A 25120-nucleotide genomic window follows, 5' to 3' on the forward strand; every position below is an offset into this window, starting at 1 on the left:
TGTAGCTTTTTGCAACTGTGTAATCTATAGTATTTTTTTTCGTTTGGTGATATTTTAACTGTTATTTTTAAATTTAATTTTAAAAATCGAAAAAAAAAAAGAAGTTATTGGGACTTTTCTGGCAGTCCAGTGGTTAGGATCCTGCACTTTTCTGCCAAAGGCATGGGTTAAATCCCTGGTTGGGGAGCTATGATTCCAGTAAGCCACTTGGTGCAGCCAAAAAAAAAAAAAAAACAACCAATAGAGAATAAAAGTTATTGAGCTACACAAGCAATTGTCACTTGAGAGGGAAGAAGACAGTGGCTGAATACTAGGATATTGCAGAATACATGGGAGCGACAGCAAGGGGAATTCCCACCCCAAAAAGAACTTGGAAAGAGGCAGGATATTACCTTACTTTGTGTGTTTAATTTTATTACCACTCTATCACTCATTACCATGAATACTAGAGGTTCTCAAACGTAAATGTACACCCAGATTGCCTGGAGGGCTTGTTAAAAACTAGATTTCTGGTCTTCATCTCCAGAGCTTCTGATTCAGTGGGTCTGGGATAGGGCCTGAGAATTTGCTTTTCTAACAAGCTCCCAAGTAGTGCAAATGCTACTTGTACGGGAAACCACACCTGAAGAACCATAGTTTTCCCTTTCTCATACACTGGGGATGACTCACAATTGCTGTGACTCCTGTCTTTTCTATAGAAAAAAAAAAATTAACATTAGTTTTCAAAAAAGAAAAAGAATAGTTTTCAATATTATTTATCTGTCCGTGTGTTTCTCTGTCCTTGTGTCTTATCTGTTCAACTGGATTGTTAGTTTAATAACTACTTTCTTTTCTATCTCTGCTCCTATAGAATGTAACTACTTTCAAAATATAGAAACTCTAAACAAAACCTAGAGGAATGTACATTCATTCATCTCTGAAGCTTTGCTCATGCCCATATTTCAAAACCCTGTCTTTTAACACTCCCCTGACTACACCATAGCATTCAGGGTCTGCATATGGCAGACCCTAATCACAGACCAATACAAGTGCTCATTATCTTTTCATGAAAGGATGAGCCTGGTCTCCCCAGTTAGAGTCCCTTGAGAGTTCTACAAGCTCCCCTTCTAATCTCCTTTGCATCCTGCCCCCCAGCTCTCTACCCTGCCAGTTTTTAGTCCGGTGTCTTACATACAGGAGACAGCAGATTGCTTTTTACAAACCACATCAGATTGCTAAGCAGCAGATCTGACCCACAGGGTAAGAATTCAGATACCAGCTGGGCACCTAACTTGCAGAATACATGGGAGTGACAATAAGGGGGATTCCCACCCTGAAAAGAACTTGGAAAGAGGCAGGATATAACATTACTTTCTGTGTTTAATTTTATTACCACTCTATCATTCATTTGAAAAATTTCTGGGTGTTTTAGTTATTTAGCTACACGTCCTGATTTTTAGGTATTAAATGTGAGCATGTTCCAATAAAGGAAACAATTTTTTAGGTACATTAAAATTACTCCAACCTTACCATTCACACATAAACTCTTTTTACTTTTCTATCTTCATGATCCATTCTTGTCCATATAAATTCCTAATCTCCACAGACATAGCATAACATTGCTAACATTTAATAGTCTACTATAATTTTCTTTCTTAGTGTTATACTGTGAACTATTTTTCTATATTTCCACATAGCTACTGGGTCTTTTCAATGGCTGCAAAACCGTCTATCAGGCACTCACATCTGAGTGTAAATGATTTAATCTTACTCTTCATAAATGTGTTCCTCATTCCGTGATTGGTGGTCACAATTAAAGGTGACAACATTATTCTTTGATATGGGTTACTTCGAATATGTTCACAGGTAGAACCAAAACTCCTTTAGTTAATTCATCAGGAAGCATTATTAAATCCCCATTAATATGTCTTCATTGTTCTATTTCTCAGGTGAGGATTAAGGGGACTACAGTGCAGTCTTATTCAAAGCAGTCTCTTACAGTTCTTTTTATGCAGAAAATACTCAATAATTCAAGATTGCATCACTGCAATGCAAGCAGTCTAGGCTGTCAGCGTGCCCTCTAAAACAAGAGCAGCGCCTCCCTTGATGTCAACTCGTCCATCAGAACGCAGGGACATTGTCAGTTCTCCTCCCCGGTTGGAACACTGAAAGGCTAAAGAAAAGATAAAACAAGTCACAAATCAAGATCATTTTCACCCCTTTAATTCATAAGACATAGTGAAAGACTGATTAGCTCTAGAATCCTCCCAGGTCAGTTTAAAGAATACATTCTTTCAAACAAATGAAAACAAAATAAATGAACAAACCAAACACATAGACACAGAGAACAGAGAGTGGTTACCAGAAGGGGAGGGGCAGGGTGATATGGGCAGAATCAAAATGGGTAAAGGAGATCAACTGCACGGTGACAGACAGAAAATAAATTTTTGATAGTGAGCACATGTAGGATGTACAGAAGCAGAAATACAATGGACGCGAGAAACTTATCTAATGTAATAACTCAACGTTCTCAATAAAAAGCTATTAACTAGTATTTTAAAGAATGCATTCCTTCATCTGTTCAGAATATGGCCCAGCCCAGCCCGTCCTCCTGAGGACTGAGGCCACAAATGCAATTTGATACACAAAGCACAGGTCTACATCTTCCCTTCCTGAGCCGCTTCCTCTATTGCTTCCTGTAATGCCCCAGACACACTCTAGCCGTAGCTTCCTCCCTGGCTCCATCTAGGTCTAGGAGTAAGCAAGCACAAGTGAAAAGACAGAGCCTAGGACTAAAAGGCTAAAAAGATAAAGAGGGGGTGCTCTTGGGCCCTTCAGAGAAGGCCCCATCTTTCGAGATCTGAAAAGGACAAAAGGAGTTCCCTGCTCATTGTGGTTAGGAAGCAACCACACTTGTCAAGCAAACGAGACGTACAGCCTCAGGCTTCTCGAGCTTAGGGAGGTAATTAGGCTCACAGTGGAAAGAGAACAGCCACTCTGCTATTCCCAAATCAGGGTCACAGAGGCTTAACCATCCCACTGAATAAGAACTTCTGTCCACTAAGGTCAAACTTGTACTTTGATTATGTAGCCTGTTCTGCGTGTGGTATAGCTGGGTAACCTCCACTGGCTACCATCTATTTTCTCTGTCCTGAGCAATATATTAATCACTAGGAGACTTGGTTCCAAGGCAATTTGCTTTATTTAATCCCATAATGGGACCCTGGTAATCATCCAACCTCAACTCATCACATTATAAAGAACTTCTCTGGGCCAAAATTACACAGCTAGTTAACTTTATTCAGCAAATACTTGGCACTTAACTGTATTAGAAGTGTGTCTGTGTTTTGGGAGAAACAGAGGTGGAAGATGTTTGGGGTGGAGGATGTTAAGCAGAAGTTTCAGGGTGAAGGAATTCTAAACCTTTAGTTTTCATGTGGGTGATAGTTAACTTTTTTATTTTTGATAGTTAACATTTTATTACACTTTCAAGTGGATAGTATGTATGAGAAGGAATACTAGCTTAAAGTTTAGCTATTTTTTTTTAATTGGAAAAAGAACTGTCCTACCATGCAAGTCTTTCTTCCCCAGTTGCTCAGACCAATAGCTACTGAGAACAGCATGTGCAGACCCTTAAAAGAAGTGAAAAGTTATGTTATAATCCCAAAGAAAACAGGAGCAACTCTGCTAAATTCATAAATGATCAACGATCCAGTGTGACTGAACCTTAGACAACTTAGTCATTACGTTGGCCATGACCTCTGCAAAGTGTGGAATTATGAATGGAAATACAAAGGAAGACATAGAATTTATGGATAAGCTCCTTCAAAAGACATATCTGCTGCATCTTACACTTTCTGAAGGCTGAATTAAACTTCAGGCTTTAATTCTTGTCTATCAATTCCTTGTCAGTCCATGGTAGGAGAATCAAGGCTTTCTCATAAATCTGTCTACATCTATCAAGGAAAAACATATCCTTCCTCCTAAGACGCACACACAAGGAAGGGTGGGAACTCCGACAAAAGACCAAAATTTCCATGAAGCCAACGTTCCCAGTTTTTTGGTGCCAAAAGAGAGTGAGATATTTTTTCACATGATTATGCCCTAGGTTCAGATCAGAGAATAAATACTAAAATGAAGAAACAAACTGCAAAGTAATAACTGACAGGAAAGTATTTGGGAGAGGAAAGGATGGTTTGAAAAAGGTCTCTCCTTCAGAAAAACGTACTAAATACTATGGGACAGGGTGCCCAGGCATCCCAGTATGCCTGAGGCTGTCCTGGTTTTATCACTGAAGATCTCTATTCTGAGAAGTCCTTCAGTCTCAAGCAAACCAAGACTGTTGGCCTTCACTGTCCAAAGAGCTTTCCCATTCTAGAAAAGCATTATTATAGGGGGAAAAAACCCTTCCCTCTGTGATAATTAAAATCTTTGGGAAGTAGCCATGCATGTGTAAATCCACTCATAATTTCTTATCCATCAGCTTCCTCCAAAAAGCATTCCCCACCTTTCGCTGCTCAGCCCACTTTTATCAAGGAGGATGAAAGTAGGAAGCATCACATTCTTGCCGAGTTTTTATTTCAACTCTCTGCTTCTGGCTTGTGGAAGATCCTGAATTCCTACGTTCCTGAACCCATTCCACTCACTTAGTGAGCAGGTCTGGGAAAGGAGGAGGGGAGGAAGAAAAACACTATTCCTGTCCCTGTTTCCCACCTGCAGTCCAGGACTTGGTCCTTCAAAACCCAAATCTTGGTCAATGATCACACAGGCTGGCCACTGAAAAGGACAAAGGACTTTGGGAATATAGTGGACATTGGCCACTGGACTTTGCAACAGGTAGCTCTAGAAGTGCTGGCTCAAGGAGCCAGTTTTATCATTAGTTGTTAAAATACCTAACAGCTATTGAGCACTTACCATGTGCCAGGCACTGTGCTCATTATGTTTTGTGTTTAACATGCATTGTGTTTACATAACCTATGAGGTATTATCCATATTTTATAGAGAGGGAACAAAAGCTGTAAAAAGTTAAGTCATTTACCCAAGGTCAACAGCTAGGAAGCAAGGATGCAAACCCAACCTGCCTGATGCTAAAATTTAACCATGCTATATACTGCCTCATTAACACTGTGTTTTTCACAAGAGACTTCAGTGAAAGGATGGGAGGGTAGATAGGGAAACAAAGGCAACCCAAAACCCAAACAACTTGAAAGCTCATTGTGGAGGGTACTTAAATAGATGTTCTCCTCTTCCTCCACTGTTTAGCTTTCCTCAGGATTCAAGGCAAAAGGTACCTGTTACAGGGTCTTCAGCCACACCGTTCCATGGAGTAAAATATCTGGAGTAAAAGTCAAATGCTTGAGTTGGCCCACCAGGCTCTCCCTTGAGGGTGAGAATGAGTCCTTTCACCTTCCCTGTGGTTTTCACTTGCAGCAAATTCTCTGTGTTCACTGTCAGGCTCTCCAGAAATGACCTTGTTCATAAACAGGATGGATTAGGACAAACCCATTCTACAGACTACCCATTTCCCAGACTCCATAAAGCAGGCCAGGCTGCAGCTTGTCCAATGGTTCAGCAGGAAGGGAGGAAGAGCAAGTACAACCTTCCTGCCCAGGAACAGAACACTCTGACTGTGTAGATGCATGGTTCGACTGAACATGGCACAGCCAGATCAAGCCAGAGCTATGAATCTGATGCCCTCTCCCACAGTACTGATGAAGTAAAAAAATCTCATTTACCTGTTGTAAGTATCACTGAGCCGGACCAGGAGCTTTTTGGTATCTGGGGAATAGCGAACATCCTGAACCAGAGTGTCACCTATGGCAGTCTATGGAGACAGACCAAAACTTCCTCAGAAGTGTGTCTTGGGTCAAGTCCTTGGAGAACGATCTCTCACAAACATCTGCTTTGTGCCAGGCACACCCAATATCTCCAGTCCCAAGAGTTTCAGGTCAGTTTTAGGATTCAAGGTATTTCTCAAAGAAGGCCAATTTCCTGGTGTTCAGGAACCCTTGGACCTTAACAGGGGCTGAGTTTAGCCTCTGAGAGCCAGAGATAGGCCTTGTTCATACATGTTACTAATAGACTCGACACACAACTCCTTCAATTGGGTATTTTCCCCACAGATAAAAAGATTCAGGGAGGCCCAGAATCTCTCTCTCACATACACACACTTTGACCCAGGACTGAGGAGCCCTAGAGTCAAAGCGCTGAATCACTATTGTCTACTATCTGTAGAGGTGGGGGCTTTATGTCTACTCTCAGTAGAGGTGGGGGCTTTATGCCTGCTTCTTAGAGGATTAAATGAAATAACTCATGCAGAGTTCCTGTAGTTACAGTGGTAACTAGATGATTCTACACAAGGAGGACTCGGGGCCAGCAGTATGATTGGAAGTGGGGACTAGGGCCCTCGTCTCAGAGCTGCTCTGCTTGGCAAGCTTGCTGTTTTCACTTAGACTGTACACTACAGATCAAGAACATAGTAACATTATCCAAAGACACCCTGGTTCACCCTTTACCGAAGATTGCATATAACCATGCTCATATCTGAGACATGGTATGTTAGTCTGTTTATTGGTTTGCGGTGCTGAGGGAGGTTGTGAAGGGACAAAAACACCTCCAAGTCATCCTTTGGCACCACAACTAGCTGCCGCCAGAACAGACTAGAGTTATTTGGTAGTTGTCTGATTGTCACTAGGTGGTTCCAAGTTCTCCAATCTTCTTTAGGGGCTGAGAAGCTCTAGGCTCCATGGCCAAGACACTGCTGTGGGTAGTGCCTGGAAAGTCTGCCTCTGTGACCACTGCTGATCAATGTCCCCCCTCTAGATATGGGGACTCCTACAGCCCAATCCCATCTGCTCTCCGGGCCTCCCAATCTCTCTGAAGGGTCATCCAACACTTCTCTGCATGGATTCTTATGTCAATTTGAAAGTTTAATTCTCAACTGAGAATCTTATTGCCAGTTTCTAGGAACACAAAATGACAATGCATGCATGCTCAGTTGTATCTGACTCTGCGACCCCAAAGAATGCAGCCCATTAAGCTCCTCTGTCCACAGGATTTCCCAGTCAAGAATATTGGAGTGGGTTGCATTTCCTACTCCAGGGGGGTCTTCCCAGCCCAGAAATCGAACCCTTATCTCCTGTGTCTCCTGCATTGGCAGGCAGATTCTTTACCACTGAGCCACCTGGGAAGCCCAAAATGACAATACTCACGATAAATACCTTTCATCGTTCCCATTTTACAAATGCTGACCCTGTGGCTTACAGAGATCAGGTTAAGTTCTTTCTACCATGAACAAGGTCTACTACTATAAAGATTTTCTTTTTTTTGCCAATATGCTTAAAGCAATTCATTTATGAATTTGGCTTGTCTCTCAAAACCCAAGCCATAGGTGAAGTTGAGTGTAAAAGTAGAATCCATGATACTTGCTTATATCCTTTGAAAACTTAAAGCAAAACACTAAAGAGATAACAAATGCTGTATTTGAAAATTCACTAAGAAATACCCATTACTATCCGTAACAGGCCATTTCCCAGAATCATTTTTTCTCATTGCACCCTTGCCCTGGTCCTGACCTGGGCCCTTCCTGCTCTAAAACCTAAGCACCTGGCTATCCAGGGCTTCTCTGGCCTTCTAGAATCTCCACAAGACAACTGTAATGCCTACTGCCCTGGGTGACAGTGAGAATTAAATGAAATAATGCATTAAAATGCATGGTACCACACAGAGGAGACTCTCAAGAATGTTCTTTATCATCATCATCATCCTTATCATTAAGCCCCATCCCCACACAGACCCTTTGAGGAGGCTGCTATATATATCTTGTCTTCCCTATTGCAGTAACCTTGCTTTTCTGCTCTCTTGCATCAAAGCACAGCCCTGTCATCTCAGCCTTATTCTTCACTGAAGCGATCAGGACACAGACTGCTGCCAGGCTGTTTCCATTCTTTTCTTTCACTCTCAGCCTGCCATGTGGCACTCTCCCCTCCCCCATCTTTCCATGGAGGTTAATCAGATAATGAAGACTTAGGGAAAACTGGTCAACCTTTTCACCAAATAGATTCAATATTAAAATTCAAACCTCAGTGGCACCATGCAGTATTCACCCAAGCTTAAACTAGAACACTTACATTGGTAGAAGGTCTATATTTGAGATCAAATACAACAAATCTTTGTTCAAAGGATAACAGATGATCAAATCCCACGGCTCAAGTTTGACTCTTTTTCACGAACCTTTATCAAGTCCTCCACTTCATGCAATTTCTAGATCAGGAAAAAAGACAAAATCATTGTAAAATGGGCAAGTTGTATACAGTGTGTGGCAATAATTTTAAAAAGCTGACCTGGGGATGGGCTGGATAAAGAGGCAGGTCCAGGACGATACCATCCTCTTCTTTTCTGGCCTTCAGTTCCCCACTCATAGTGACAAAAGTTAGAGTGCTATTCACATTTTCTGGCCAAAAAAGAATTTTATTTTGTCAAATGTTTGAAAGGAATCAAGAAATAGAAAAATAAACTTTGTTATATAGTTGCCTGTCTCTTTTGATCACTTTTAGGACTGTGAAGAAAGCTGATCGCCGAAGAATTGATGCTTTTGAACTGTGGTGTTGGAGAAGACTCTTGAGAATCCCTTGTACCTCAAGGAGATCCAACCAGTCCATTCTAAGGGAGATCGATCCTGGGTGTTCATTGGAAGGACTGATGCTAAAGCTGAAACTGCAATACTTTGGCCACCTCATGCGACGAGTTGACTCACTGGAAAAGACTCTGATGCTGGGAAAGGTTGGGGGCGGGAGGAGAAGGGGACGACTGAGAATGAGATGGCTGTATGGTATCACCGACTCTGTGGACATGAGTTTGAATGAACTCCGGGAGTTGGTGATGGACAGGGAGGCCTGGCGTGCTGTGATTCATGGGGTTGTGGAGAGTCGGACACGACTGAGCAACTGAACTGAACTGAACTGAACTGAAAGATTCTCTGGCAGTGTCATTCATTCCAGTAAATGAGTCCCAGGTTTGGGTTACTGGGGTGTTAGTGGAGAAAACTCTCGCTGGATTCTAACTTGAGAAACAAGAACATAACTGATTGGTCTTGACATCACACTGTGCTCTTGAAAAAATTATTTAATCTCCTTAAACTTCAATTTCCTCATCAATAAAATGGGGTATTCATTAAACTTATACTAAGAACTGGACATGGAACAACAGACTGGTTCCAAATAGGAAAAGAAGTACGTCAAGGTTGTAAATTGTCACCCTGCTTATTTAAATTATATGCAGAGTACATCATGAGGAACACTGGGCTGGAAGAAGCACAAGCTGGAATCAAGATTGCCGGGAGAAATATCAATAACCTCAGATATGCAGATGACACCACCCTTATGGCAGAAAGTGAAGAGGAACTCAAAAGCCTCTTGATGAAAGTGAAAGAGGAGAGTGAAAAGGTTGGCTTGAAGCTCAACATTCAGAAAACTAAGATCATGGCATCTGGTCCCATCACTTCATGGGAAATAGATGGGGAAACAGTGGAAACAGTGTCAGACTTTATTTTGGGGGGCTCCAAAATCACTGTGGATGTTGACTGCAGCCATGAAATTAAAAGACGCTTACTCCTTGGAAGGAAAGTTATAACCAACCTAGATAGTATATTAAAAAGCAGAGACATTACTTTGCCAACAAAGGTCCGTCTAGTCAAGGCTATGGTTTTTCCAGTGGTCATGTATGGATATGAGAGTTGGACTGTGAAGAAAGCTTATCGCCGAAGAATCGATGCTTTTGAACTGTGGTGCTGGAGAAGACTCTTGAGAGTCCCTTGGACTGCAAGGAGATCCAACCAGTCCATTCTAAAGGAGATCAATCCTGGGTGTTCATTGGAAGGACTGATGCTCAAGCTGAAACTCCAATACTTTGACCACCTCATGCGAAGAGCTGACTCACTGGAAAAGACTCTGATGCTGGGAAGGATTGGGGGCGGGAGGAGATGGGGACGACAGAGAATGAGGTGGCTGGATGGCATCACCGACTCGATGGACATGAGTTTGAGTGAACTCCGGGAGTTGGTGATGGACAGGGAGGCCTGGCGTGCTGTGATTCATGGGGTCGCAAAGAGTCGGACACGACTGAGTGACTGAACTGAACTGAATTTCATTTTACCAATAAAATGGTAAATAATTAAACACAGCTTATAGGGTTGCTATAATGTTTCTAATGTAGATTTTTATATTTTATATACTCCTACAATAGAGTTTATAGAGTTCTAGACTCTACTAGTTTAAGTTATGCCAAAGGGATGACAAATAGAACATACAGGTTAAATACAACAGTCTGATATGAACAAATCAATTTTACCATAAATAAGCCAAACTACATATAAAATCTTGATTTAAAGATTAGATCACAAACCCTGATACAATATCCCTTCATATTACTGATACAACTTGGGTCACTTATCTCAGAGGGGATAACATTTTTAGTGAAAACAAAGATTTATGACTTAACTCTTTTCCCTAGTATTTCTGTGAACATATCTCAAAGGTGAGGAAATGTCACATTGCTGATTAGCTTTCACAGAATAAAATTTACATTCTGAAATTCAAAGTTTTAGTCTTCTCATTACAATTGGTGTAAGACATCATTATTTACAAAGCATTTTCTCATCTAACCTTAGGCCTACCCTATGCAAGGCTATCAGGACTTTCTTTGTTGCTACTACTCTGCAGTTCAACTTTACATGGTGTTCAGTTCTGCTTTCTTGGACTTCCCTGGTGGTCCAGTGGTTAAGAATCTGCCTGCCAGTACAGGTGACATGGGTTCAACCCCTGGTCCAGGAAGAACCCACATGTCACTGCAGGGCAACTAAGCCTGTGAGCTGCAACTACTGAAGCCCAAGTGCTCTAGAGACTGTGCTCCACAATAAGAAAACCCTCCAAATGAGAAGCCTGTGTGCTGAAACTAGAGAGGAGCTCCCACTTACCACAACTAGAGAAAGCCCACACAAAGCAACGAAGACCCAGCACAGTCAAAAATAAGCTAATGCAAAAAAATTTTTTAATTCTAAAAAATAATTAATTTTAAAAATTGAAAAATAAAAAAATTTTAAATTCTGCTTTCTGAATAAAATAAATAAATTCTGCTTTCTGGTACAAGGGGCATGATGGGTTGGGGAGCAGAAAAAACTCTGTTTTCTTTACTCCGTTAACAATGCTAATCCTAAGAATACTGCCCCTAGTCCTTCCAGCATGCCAATGAGACTGCTTCCAGGGCAAACGTGACCTATAAGACCTTCACTTATTATCCCCATCTAAGTAACTCCCAATCATAGGCAACTAATCAAACTAATCACACGGACCACAGCCTTGTCTAACTCAATAAAACTACGAGCCATGCCATGTAGGACCAAGACAGATGGGTCACAGTGGAGAGTTCTGACAAAAGGTGGTCCTGGAGAAGGCAAAGGCAAATCACTTCAGTATTCTTGCCTTGAGAACCCCATAAACAGTATGAAAAGGCAAAAAGATAGGACACTGAAAGATGAACTCCCCAGGTTGGTAGGTGCCCAATATGCTACTGGAGAAGAGTGGAGAAATAACTCCAGAAAGAATGAAGAGACAGAGCCAAAGCGAAAACAATGACCAGTTGTGGATGTGACTGGTGATGGAAGTAAAGTTCGATGCTGTAAAGAACAAATATTGCATAGGAACCTGGAATGTTCGGTCCATGAATCAAGGTAAATTGGAAGTGGTCAAATAGAAGACAGCAAGCGTGAACATCAACATTTTAGGAATCCATGAATTAAAATGGACTGGAATGAGGGAATTTAATTCAGATGACCATTATATCTACTACTGTGGACAAGTATCCCTTAGAAGAAAAGGAGTAGCCCTCATAGTCAACAAAAGAGTCTGAAATGCAGTTCAGTTCAGTTCAGTCGCTCAGTTGTGTCCGACTCTCCGCGACGCCATGAATCACAGCACGCCAGGCCAATGCAGTACTTGGGTGCAATCTCAAAAACGACAGAATGATCTCTGTTCCTTTCCAAGGCAAACCATTCAATATCACAGTAATCCAAGTCTATGCCCCAACTAGTAATGCTGAAGAAGCTGAAGCTGAATAGTTCTATGAAGATCTACAAGACCTCCAGAACTAACACCCAAAAAAGATGTCCTTTAATGAAGGCCTACAAGACCTCCAGAACTAACACCCAAAAAAGATGTCCTTTTCATCATAGGGGACTGAAATGCAAAAGTAGGAAGTCAAGAGATACCTGGAGTAGCAGGCAAATTTGGCTTTGGAGTACAAAATGAAGCAGGGCAAAGGCTAACAGAGTTTTGCCAAGAGAACACATAGTCATAGAAAACACCTCTTCCAACAAACACAAGAGGAGACTCTACATATGAACATCATCAGATGGTTGATACTGAAATCAGATTGATGATATTCTTGGCAGTCAAAGATGGAGAAGTTCTATACAGTCAGCAAAAACAAGACCAGGAGCTGACTGTGGATCAGATCATGAACTCCTTATTGAAAAATTCAGACTTAAACTGAAGGAAGTAAGGAAAACCACTAGACCATTCAGGTATGGCCTAAATCAAATTCCTTATGATGATGCAGTGGAAGTGATCAACAGATTCAAGGGATTAGATCTGATAGAGTTCCTGAAGAACTATGCACGGAGGTTCGTGACATTGTACAGAAGGCAGTGATCAAGACCATCCCCAAGAAAAAGAAATGCAAAAAGGCAAAATGGTTGTCTGAGGAGGCCTTATAAATAGCTGAGAAAAGAAGAGAAGCAAAAGGCAAAGGAGAAAAGGAAAGATATACCCATTTGAATGCAGAGTTTCAAGGAATATCACAGAGAGATAAGAAAGCTTTCTTCAGTGATCAATGAAAAGAAACAGAGGAAAACAATAGAATGGGAACGACTAGAGATCTCTTCAAAAAAGTAGAGATTCCAAGGGAACACTGCATGCAAAGATGGGCACAATAAAGGACAGAAATGGTATGGACCTAACAGAAGCAGAAGATATCAAGAAGTGGTGGCAAGAATACACAGAAAAACTATACAAAAAAATCATCTTCATGACCCAGATAACCACGATGGTTTGATCACTCACCGAGTCAGACATCCTGGAATGTGAAGTCAAGTGGGGCTCAGGAAGCATCACTACAAACAAAGCTAGTGGAAGTGATGGAATTCCAGTTGAGCTATTTCAAATCTTAAAGGATGATGCTGTGGAAGTGCTGCACTCAATATGCCAACAAATTTGGAAAACTCAGTGGTGGCCACAGGACTGGAAAAGGTCAGTTTTTATTCCAATCCCAAAGAACAGCATGCCAAACAATGTTCAAATGACCACACAACTGCACACATCTCACACACTAGCAAAGTAATGCTCAAAATTCTTCAAGCCAGGCTTCAACAGTACATGAACTGTGAACTTCCAGGTGTTTAAGCTGGATTTAGAAAAGGCAGAGGAACCAGAGATCAAATTGACAACATCTGTTGGATCATCAAAAAAGCAAGAGAGTTCCAGATAAACATCTACTTCTGCTTTAGTGACTATGCCAAAGCCTTTGACTGTGTGGATCACAACAAAATGTGGAAAATTCTTAAAGAGATGGGAATACCAGACCACCTGACCTCCCTCCTGAGAAATTTATCTGTATGCAGGTCAGGAAGCATCAGTTAGAACCAGACATGGAACAACAGACTGGTTCCAAATTGGGAAGTCAAAGCTGTATATTGTCACTCTGCTTATTTAACTTGTATGCAGAGTATATCAGGCTAAATGCCAGGCTGGATGAAGCACAAGCTGGAGTCAAGATTGCCAGGAGAAATATCAATAACCTCAGATACACAGATGACACCATTCTTATGGCAGAAAGCAAAGAAGAACTAAAGAGCATCTTGATGAAAGTGAAAAAGGAGAGTGAAAAATTTGGCTTAAAACTCAACATTCAGAAAACGAAGATCATGGCATCAGGTCCTATCACTTCATTTTAAATAGATGGGAAAACAGTAGAAACAGTGACAGACTTTATTTTTGGGGGGCTCCAAAATCACTGCAGATGGTGACTGCCGCCATGAAATTAAAAGACGCTTGCTCCTTGGAAGAAAAGCTATGATCAACCTAGACAGCCTATTAAAAAGCAGAGACATTACTTTGGCGACAAAGTATGTCTAGTCAAGGCTGTGGTTTTTCCAGTAGTCATGTATGGGTGTAAGAATATGACTATAAAGAAAGCTGAGCGCTAAAGAATTGATGCTTTTGAACTGTGGTGTTGGGGAAGACTCCTGAGAGTCCCTTGGGCAGCAAGGAGATCCAACCAGTCCACCCTAAAGGAAATCAGTCCTGAATATTCATTGGAAGGACTGATGCTGAAGCCAAAGCTCCATTACTTTGGCCATCTAATGCAAAGAACTGACTCATTGGAAAAGACCCTGATGCTGGGAAAGATTGAAGGTAAATGGAGATGGGGACGACAGAGGATGAGATGGGTGGATGGCATCACCAACTCAATGGACTTGAGTTTGAGTAGGCTCCATGAGTTGGTGATGGACAGGGAAGCCTGTTGTGCTGCAGTCCATGGGGTCACAAGTAGTCGGACATGACTGTGTGACTGAACTGAACTGAAGTAACTCCCAAAAGAACTTCTTTTTCAAATCCCCTACTCCTCCAGTTATCCCTCTGTCATATCACCCTGGTTACTTCCTTGTTTGACTCTCTGTTGTCTACACTTGTTTATGGCTGCTTCTGTCTCTACATTGAGGACATTTCCAGGCATCTCTCCTCTGCCCTGTTCCCACAAAGCCCTGATCTTTTTTTTTATTTTTTTTTAATTTTAATTGGAGGCTAATTACTTTACATTATTGTATTGGTTTTGCCATACATTGACATGAATCTGCCCCGTGTGTACATGTGTTCCCCATCTTGAACCCCCCTCCCACCTCCCTCCCCCTTATCTTTATTATACTAAGTGTAGCAGAGATGGGAACTGGTAGGATTAAAGTACTGCATCCTTTTTTCACAGGGTAAATGTATATAGTTTACCTCATGAATGTTTAAAATTCAGAATAAAGAAGCTCTTATTGTGCAATGAATTTCAGTGTGGGTGGGGACACATTTGGGGAAAAGTATGTCCTTTAGTTCCCCAGTATTATGTCATGTTAAATACCTATTATGCCTTGCAAGCTGTCCTCCTGTGTTGGTCACAGAGACCAGAGAGTTCCTATTGAAAAGAAAATGGTGGGACTTCCCTGGTGATACAGTGGATAAAAATCCGCCTGCCAATGCAGGGGATATGCGTCCAATCCTTGGTCTGGGAGGGAGGGTGCAATAGGGGAATTAAGATCGCATCCCACAACTGCTAAAGCCCCTGCGCCTAGAGCCTGCGCTCCGAAACAAGAGAAGCTGCCACCATGAGAAGCCCATGAGAGCAGCCCCTGCGGGCCACAACTAGAGAAAGCCCATGCACAGCAACAGAGACCCAGAGCAACCAAAAGTAAATAAATAAAATAGATTATAAACGAAAGAAAATGGCATTTCAGAGAACAGCAACCATGGCTATTCAACATGCCTGAAAAATCAAAGTTTTCTTGAAGGTTGCTGTTTTTGTTTCTACATAATAAGTCATGTGAAATAAACTTTGCAAGGTCACTTTGGTTCACAGGAAAGAATGTATGAGAGTTTTAAAAAATATTTCTATTTACTAATTGATAAGTTCATAAAAGAAAATCATATTACTTATTTTGTGAAACAGCACAGCTGCAGAAGCCAGGGTAGCGTGGCCGCAGAGAGGAACCTCATTCTGTGGTGTAAACCACCTTAATCCAAAGCAGGAACCTTCAGAGGAGAAAAACCAAAGAGAGACGAGATCATTTCCATACAAGGGGGTTGAAAGTTTCCATTTTCTTATTCTTTTCTAAACATTTTATTAGCATAATTAATCACTGAAATGTGTTGTGAAGAGGAGCAAAGTCTAGGCAAGACCTCTAGGGCTCTGCAATGCTAGATCTGGATCTGAAACATTCAAATTCATCAGCATCTGCTCCCTTAGATGAACTGAAAATCAAATTAGAAGCTCCCCGACCTTCTTTATCTGCATGCAAATAATAAATGGACATTTTCCTTAAATATCATTCCCCCACTGGAAAGTTTCTGGTACCATTCAGGAATTGTTTTAAAAGAAAAGAAAAAAGCATATTTACTTTGTGTAAAGTTGTCATTTGGGTGTAGCTTTCGGATAAAAGCCGTTTCGGAGAGATTCATCTCCTTTGCAATTTTTTGATGCAAGTCTTCATCCAGTTTCTAAATTACAAACAAAAGGTTAGTGAGATTCCAGAAACACAAATCAGACTTCCTTGAACAGCAACTACCGCTAGTAAAAAAAAAAAAGTTTATTAATATTAAAAGTTATATGCTTAAAAAAATTTTTTAATGTAAAATAGAATTTAAAAAAGTCATATACTCTTAAAGTAAATGATCACCAAGAAATTTAAGGCACTTTTATAAAGATTGTTTTTCAGAAATCCATGCATGTAGCACCATGTGAAGAGCTGTGGAAGCTAGAGCAGATTCTGAAAAACCTACCGGCCTGGGCTACCCTTTGTCAGATTATGATCTAGTCTATCAGAGAGATCGTGCTCTCTTCTAAAAACAATTGCTACAAACAGAAACTCCACAATCTGTCATTCCTGTTGGATGAAGAAATGTTAGGTGCCCACTCTGAGCAGACTGGACCACCCTGACCTCATTTATGTATGTTACACTCCCTTTAATGAGTCAGGCTGAAGTCAGAGGTCACCTCCTCCAGGAAGCCTTCCAGACTGCTCTGTCTCCTTCCCAGTACTTACACCACCTGAAATTACCTACTATGCCCCTTACTGGCTATACCCCCAAGCTCTGATTCAGAGTTCTATGAGAGCACCACTGTGCTACTTTGCTTTGTCCTGGTTTAGAGCAATGCTTGTATTGCTCTAAATAATGCGGTATGGTAGGAGCTCAATAAATATTTGCTGAGAGAATTCAGTATTCATTTAATTTTCATTTTTAAAACACTCAACAAGATATTTTTATCCACTGACAGATAAAAAAATTAAACACAAAAAGTTTGTGTAATATCCTAACATATATACATGCATATACATACACACATTCCTCTTAACTCAAGGAAAAAAAATGGGTCGAAGCATAGATTTTCTTTTTGAGAATGAAAATCAATTTTTTTAATCAACAAAATGCTCACTACTTAGATTCTGAATTCTAAAGAAATCTCAAGATATTAACTATACTCCAATAAAAATTAATTATAAAAAGAGAAATCTCAAGATAAGACAAATGCATTTTTGCCTTAGCCAAACTTATTATTCTTGAGCTTCTGAAACTCAGAAATAAGAATAGAAACTTTATTCTAATAAGTTCAGAATTCACTTATCTGAGTTACGTCAAGTTAAACAACCTTGTCTTTCAGTTGATTCAAACTCTTTTTCCGTGTACTCATATAATATTACAAAGATGTTTACCTATTAAAGTTTATGTATTGAGAAAAGACATATAAGACACAAAACAGCAGTTATGAAAAACTAGTCATAACTTCTTAACTATCAGCTGATGTAAAAATCCTCATAGGAGACTTACTAAGCTTTTCTTAAAAGAGCACTGTATTCAAAATATGTAGAAACTCCGTAGCCCTACAGAAAGAGAAATCACTTAAGAAACTGATACTTCTTTTCTGAAAACCCAAACAGAACACAATGAATTTTTGTTTGTTTTTTACTTACCATTTTTCTTTCAAAAGATTTAATACAATAATGCATATAAAGCTGCTCATCAGAGTGCCCAACACACAGTTAAGTACTTGAAAAATGTTACCTTTTTATTTTGAGTGGCTCAAAGTCAGTGCTTTAACTTGACATACTGCACTACCTCCCCATAACAAATGAACTATTATTATCCCTTCAACATGCTACAGGCAGAAAAACCAATTTCTATCAGATAAAATGGACTCCTGCAACATTTCTGAGGAAAAGGAGCCATCAATCAATTACCCATGCCATGCTGAGCCAGCAGCATCAGCACCACTTTCAAGGGAATTTGTCAGAAATGCGGAGTCTCAAGTCCTACCCCAGACCTTCTGAATCAGAATCTCCATCTTAATCAGAAACCAGATGATCTGTGTGCACATTAACGACTGGGGAGCCCTGATGTATAATATCTGGCCCGGTGTTCAAGAGCCTTAGCCTGTCAACTGAGGAATCAAGAGAGATACAGAAAGCAGCAGCAGGCCACAGCAAAGACTATGTAATTGAGATGTATGGATTTAACATTAAGTTCTCTAGGACTTCAAAGGTGAGGACTTGAGGCAGACCTAGCAAAAGGTCAGATTTGGGTGAGCTGGACAGGAAAAACTGGGCAAAAGGTTTGAATTAGAGATGCTTCTTGGGCAAGTCACTTGACTTCACTTTGCTCTCCTCCCGTTGTATCTTTGAGTCTCTAGGATTCTGCAAGTTGAGGTAAGGAGAATTGGGATGGCAGGAATGGAGTGGAATGAGCACAAGTCACACCTGTGGACACCGGAGGGGCTAGGGAGTGAGAAGTCCTGCCTGAGGAGAGGAGACTGAGTGCTGCTGGGGCCAACAAGACAACAACGTTCAGAAGTGAGCTCAAGCTGCTTTCCCATGGTTTGTAGAATGCTCTCCGTGGAATCTGGCCTACCTGCCCATGCATACACCACCTTAATGAAACTGGGAGCCATTTAACTTCCTAGGGCTGAGTCTGCAATCATCAGCTTCAGAGATGACTGAAGGGCTGATGAAGAAAAACATGGATTTGCCTCCTTGACTGCAGGAACCTGAGTGCCTGCCAGTCCTTCCTCTATCTGATTTGGCCAAACTTCCTATCCTTGTCCTTCCTTTCTTTGCCTATTGCTTCCCTCAACCTTTAGGACCAGAGTCTCTAAAAATATTGAAGAGTTTCACATTTTAGCCAAGATCACCATCTTTTGGTAGTAGATTCCTTTGCAAATGGGCTTTTTTGCACATCAGTTAAAACACACACTTCACTGACCATCAGCTCTTTAATCCTCTCTGGTTTGGTATATTTCACCAGTGACAATTTGAATTTCTGTCCCAGGACACTGAAAATACATCTGCTATTTGCCTGAGGTTACAGAGATAATAAAAAGTTTGATAGTCACAGCCCTCAGTATGCACCACGGGTGGCTGAATTTCTACACTGGAACCAAAGAGGATGGTGAATCATGAGAAGATTAACATTGCAACTTGGAGAGCTTTAGGGAAAAAAAAGAAGGAGACTACATTCATTAACAATACTGAAGTTTGGTTCCAATAATGTTTCCATTTTACACTACAAGCTTATTTTCAAATGTAACACACAATAGTTACAAACTGAACCAATAACTGCTAATTCTCCTGCTTTAATATCCATTTCTCTTTGCCAGTCTCACAGGAGTCAAGTTTCCAGCAGTAAAAACAGAGCCATGTTTGTTTTTCTGAGTCGCAAAGTACTGTGTTGGGTCACTGATGTTCTATCAACCATATGGCTCGCGAAAGAGTAATAATCAGAAAATCAGAGTAAAGTTTTAAAATACTGCCCCTTTGTGGCAGTTTAGAAATATGACAGCCTAAACAGGACAGTCGCTCTCTGTTCATTTGTCCCTCTGCTTTCTTTCTAGCAAAGGAAAAGCACTTGGATGTAGAAAGTTCTAAATCATTCAGGAAGAAACAGGAGATTCCTTCTGAGACACTGGGTTTCCGATTGCAAAGTTATGTCCACACAATGCAGCACTCAAGCTGCAAGTCATCTTCAGTTGCTCCTAAATACTTTGGCCACCTGATGTGAAGAGCTGACTTTTTGGAAAAGACCCTGACACTAGGAAAGACTGAGGGCAGGAGGAGAAGGAGAAGACAGAGGATGAGATGGTTAGATAGCATCATCGACTCAATGGACATGAGTTTGAGCAAACTCCAGGAGAGAGTGAAGGACAGAGAAGCCTGGCATGCTGCAGTTCATGGGGACGCAGAGTCAGACATGACTTAGCGACTGAACAACAATGGATCTTATATGCCTTGTCTCTCCAGCTCCATCACAGAACCTAAAGCACATACTTGCATTGCATGCCCTGCCCATCCCACCCCATCAATGAAAACAAAAGATCCATAATCGCTGGCCAACACTTCCCCAGTGGCACAGTGGATAAGAATTCATCTGCCTATGCAGGGAACACAGGTTTGATCTCTGGTCCAGGAAGATTCCACACGCCATGGAGCAAGTAAGCCACAACTACTGAAGCCCTTGCACCTAGAGCCTGTGCTCTGCAACAAGAGAAGCCATCTCAATGAGAAGCCCAGGTACCGCAACCAGAGAGTAGCCAGCCCCAGCTCGCTACAACTGGAGAAAGTCTGCTTACAGCAATAAAGACACAGTACAGCCAAAAAATAAACTAAAAAATAAATAAATAACTGTTGGCTTCTTCTACTAGAACTCCTAGAAGAAGATTTTGCATAATACAATTGATTATACTATTTCCACTTTCACACAACAGATATTTAGTGTCTCCCATGTGCTAGGCCCTGGATGTTGGAACTAGTCGGAATAGATTAAGATCTCATAGAACATACAGAAGTGAGGAAGACAGGCGTTGAGTGAATTATAAGACTGACGCATGTTACCAGCGGGGAAGGGGCACTGTGGGAGAACATCTAGTACTGAGTGTTCCAGTAGTAAGTGCATGTGTGTGCTCAGTAGTGTCTCACTCTCTGTGACCCCATGGACTGTAGCCTGCCAGGTTCTCCTGACCATAGAATTTTCCAGGCAAGAATACTAGAGTGGGTTGCCATTTCCTCCTCCAGAAGATCTTCCTGACCCAGGGATAGAATCCGCGTCTCTTGAGTCTTCTGCATTGGCAGGCAGATTCTTTACCACGGGGCCACCTGGGAAGCACCAGTAGTGAATACAGTGGGTCAAAAGCAGGTCTGCAGTCAGGGAGACCTGGGGTGGAAGTCTGAAGTCAGCCACTTAGATAAATTGCTTAACCTTCCTCTGCCTCTGTCTTCTCATCTGTAAAACGGGTGTTATACAGATGTTGTGAAGGTGAAAGGAAATAACATATGAAAACCAATTAGCACAGTATGTGTCTGGCTGAACTTGCCTGAAATCACTGCCCCCAGCTGAGAGTTTTGTTCTAGAAGTCAGTGAGGGTACTTGGGAAGCAGAGATTACCACACTAGCATTTCCTCTTCCTTTGCATTGCTCTCTTCCTTCAAATACTTGGCAAAGAAAAACGCTTCCAGGTCCTGGAAGAATCTTCTCTGCACTCTTGCATCCTTCTTCTGAGAGTAAAACTGAGATATAAGGTTGCATCTCTCTGGAAAACCCCAGGAGTCTCTGACCCAGTGTGGTCACACTGAGTCAGTAATCCTCTCTAAGAAAGGATGCCAAGTGTGGAAATGACCACTGCATGTGAGTTAAAGCATGGATTGAACTCAGGATTGCTATACACCTTTTTTCATTTAAATACATAACCTACCAAGCTGTAAAAGTGGCTTTTGGTTATACCTGACTTTATCCAGGAAAGCTAGAAAAGCAAGTAGTTTAGGAACTAAAACTAAGGATTCCTACTTAAAAGTGTGAAGCCAATCCTCCTTGCTGTCAATAGAAATGATTATTAGTGTTTAAAAGAATAAAAATGCACATCTATGAGCATCACATTTGATACTAGCAGTGTCCCACTCTTGGTAGACAGCCAGGAAATGCCAGTTGAAGTGGAATAAATGTATCACTGGGCCTTGAAGTTGTTTTTATGGATAATTTAAACAGGAAAACTCCAGAATAAACCTGTCTTTACAGAAGGTATCTTTTGAAACAATGGTTCTCAACCGGGGGCAATTTTTGATTGTCATGGCTGGGGGAGTAGGGGAAGACTACTGTCATTTAGTGGGTCAAAGCCTAGGACCTGTCAAACATTTTATAACAGACATGACACCTCACACAATAAAGAACTTCCCAGTCCAAAATGTTAATAACACATTTGAGAAGCTCTGCCCTAAAAGCACACACACACATATATATATACACACACACAAAAAAAAAAATCTTAAGGTTTTGTTAGAATATGAGGGAGAATAAATATGGCCTCCTGACTTTTGTTGGTATGTTATTTTCACTAACTAGTAAAGCAGGTTTACAGGAAAATAAACCACCTATCACTACCACAGCCCGATGACCTATTTGAATAGCTGATCAGGAATTCCTATAGCTTTTAACACAGCTATCGTTGTAATGTATCTATTTCATTTTTTAAAATATTGTTTCTATACATTTTCTATGTCGAAATGGCAACTCACTCCAGTATTCTTGCCTGTAGAATCCCATGGACAAAGGAGCCTGGCAGGCTACAGTCCATGGGGTTGCAAGAGTCAGAAACGACTTAGTGACTAAACCACGACATATAGTCGTTACTGTAAAACTGTCAGGCATCTGTGAACAGCCATCAGCTTTTTAAAGTTTTAAATATTTTTTTCAAGTATCTGTTTCATATTAGTTACATTTAGCCCTTAATCTGTTTTTGCTTTCACCTAATACACAGTGTTCCTCATGTGAAGATTTAAAAAATAGACTTGTCTAGGGCTTCCCTTGGAGAAGGCAATGGCAAGCCACTCCAGTACTCTTGCCTAGAAAGTCGCATGGACAGAAGAGCCTGGTGGGGTCGCTATGAGTCAGACATGACTGAGCGATTTCACTTTCACTTTTCACTTTCACACACTGGAGAAGGAAATGGCAACCCACTCCAGTGTTCTTGCCTGGAGAACCCCAGGGATGGCGGAGCCTGGTGGGCTTCCGTCTATGGGGTCGCACAAAGTTGGACATGACTGAAGTGACTTAGCAGCAGGGCTTCCCTGGTGGCTCAGACAGTAAAGAATCTGCCTTCAATGCAGGAGACCTGGGTTTGATCTCTGGATTTGAAGATACCCTGGAAAAGGGAATGACTACCCACTTCAGTATTCTTGCCTGGAGAACTTCATGGACACAGGAGCCTGGAGGACTATAGTTCATGGAGTTGCAAAGAGTCGGACATGACTGAGCCACTAACACTTTCACTTCACTTTCACAGTGTTCCTCAAGTGAAGATTTGAAAAACAGACTTATCTAGAAGGGCCATGACAAAACACTTGAGAATATTGTAGAAGTTCTGGGAATGTTGTTACCCAGAAAGTTTTCCTTTTCTTCCAGCAGTCTCTGATCAAGTATTTTAAAAGTTCAAAGTACAATTATCTATCTAGTCTTTAATCTGTCTACCAAGTTTTTCATAGTATCATCTCAGTCAAATTTTAAATAATTTTAAACAAAACAAAATGAAAAAGAAACCCTGAACTTAAAATCTGAAGTATTTTCTCACCCATAAAAATGCAAGTTGTTCCATGCTCTGGTCCCCAGGGGACCTAGTACCTGGTCTTCCAGCCTCTGTGGTGACTATGGGAAAATGATCAGGTTTATGTGTCTGTTTCCCCTGCTAGACTCTGAGCACATCAAGGACAGGCAAACTTATTGGTCTCGGTACCTCCCATCCCTACCCCAGAGCCTGGCCCACAGCAGGTGTCAACAAATATTTGTAGAATACATAATGACAGGCTAAATGCCTACTGAGTTGTGGTCAGCATTATAAGGCTTAGTCCTTATCTGTCTCTGATATTTCCTGAGTTCACTTGTGTTCTTTCTAGGTGCTTCAAGTGCCCACTGTCTCTAGCTGTGGGTAAAAAAATCCAAAGGGCAGAACAACAGTTTCTCTTTTCATTTCATGTTAATGTTTATTGATTATGCACTGGAGAAACTGCTAGGTTAACCTTCAAGAAAGGAGATCCTCAAGTCTACAGAATAGAAAACTAGCAAACCAGTCTTTAAATACCTATTCAGTTGTCCTGGACCGGCCATCAAACCAGCCTCATCTCACAGGTCTAAGGCACAGAAATGAACTGAGAGACTCTAGAAAGCGTCCCTGATCGCAGACTTCCTTTTCTTCCTTTCATACTGAAGCATATTGCTTTGAACTATGCTAAGGTCTTTGTTTACACTGTTTTTCCATCTATTTCCCATGCAGTGATGGGACCAGATGCCATGATCTTTGTTTTCTGAATGTTGAGCTTCAAGCCAACCTTTTCACTCTCCTCTTTCACTTTCATCAAGAGGCTTTCGAGTTCCTCTTCACTTTCTGCCATAAGGGTAGTGTCATCTGCATATCTGAGGTTATTGATATTTCTCCCAGCAATCTTGATTCCAGCTTGTGCTTCTTCCAGCCCAGCATTCCTCATGATGCACTCTGCATATAAGTTAAATAAACAAGGTGACAATATACAGCCTTGACGTACTCCTTTTCCTATTTGGAAGCAGTCTGTTGTTCCATGTACAGTTCTGACTGTTGCTTCCTGACCTGTATACAGGTTTCTCAAGAGGCAGGTCAGGTGGTCTGGTATTCCCATCTCTTTCAGAATTTTCCACAGTTTATTGTGATCCACACAGTCAAAGGCTTTGGCATAGTCAATGAAGCAGAAATAGATGTTTTTCTGGAACTCTCTTGCTTTCTCCATGATCCAGCGGATGTTGGCAATTTGATCTCTGGTGCCTCTGCCTTTTCTAAAACCTTCTTGAACACCTGGGAGTTCACGGTTCACATATTGCTGAAGCCTGGCTTGGAGAATTTGAGCATGACTTTACTAGCGTGTGAGATGAGTGTAATTGTGCGGTAGTTTGAGCATTCTTTGGCATTCCCTTTCTTTGGGATTGGAATGAAGACTGACCTTTTCCAGTCCTGTGGCCACTGTTGAATTTTCCAAATTTGCTGGCATATTGAGTGCAGCACTTTCACAGCATCATCTTTCAAGATTTGAAATAGCTCAAATGGAATTCCATCACCTCCACTAGCTTTGTTCGTAGTGATGCTTTCTAAGGCCCATTTGACTTCACATTCCAAGATGTCTGGCTCTAGGTCAGTGATCACGTTATCATGACTATCTTGGTCATGAAGATCTTTTTTGTACAGTTCTTCTGTGTATTCTTGCCACCTCTTCTTAATATCTTCTGCTTCTGTTAGGTCCATACCATTTCTGTCCTTTATCGAGCCCATC

At 41.2% G+C, this 25120-nt stretch overlaps 1 protein-coding gene across 3 annotated transcripts in view; it reads right to left on the minus strand.

The window, feature by feature from the left end:
* Nucleotides 1-659: 659 nt before the first annotated feature.
* PBLD (phenazine biosynthesis like protein domain containing) overlaps nt 660-25120 on the minus strand; it is a 41383-nt gene continuing 16922 nt past the window's right edge. The window contains exons 3-10 of one of the 3 annotated variants that reach the window (XM_055425612.2): nt 16190-16289; nt 15726-15824; nt 8322-8431; nt 8212-8241; nt 5715-5803; nt 5271-5449; nt 3549-3611; nt 667-2152 (exon numbers count right to left, since the gene is read on the minus strand). In XM_055425612.2, coding sequence (XP_055281587.1) covers nt 2040-2152; nt 3549-3611; nt 5271-5449; nt 5715-5803; nt 8212-8241; nt 8322-8431; nt 15726-15824; nt 16190-16289 — 783 coding nt within the window. In that variant the 3' untranslated portion in view covers nt 667-2039. Of the gene's footprint in view, nt 2153-3548; nt 3612-5270; nt 5450-5714; nt 5804-8211; nt 8242-8321; nt 8432-15725; nt 15825-16189; nt 16290-25120 lie in introns of all 3 variants that reach the window. The other 2 variants (XM_055425614.2, XM_055425616.2) reach the window with 2 other exon arrangements.

This window comes from Moschus berezovskii, chromosome 12 (assembly GCF_049115385.1).
Source record: "Moschus berezovskii isolate FMDL1 chromosome 12, NW_MosBer_1.0, whole genome shotgun sequence".
In the NCBI taxonomy this organism is placed as follows: Eukaryota; Metazoa; Chordata; class Mammalia; order Artiodactyla; family Moschidae; genus Moschus; species Moschus berezovskii.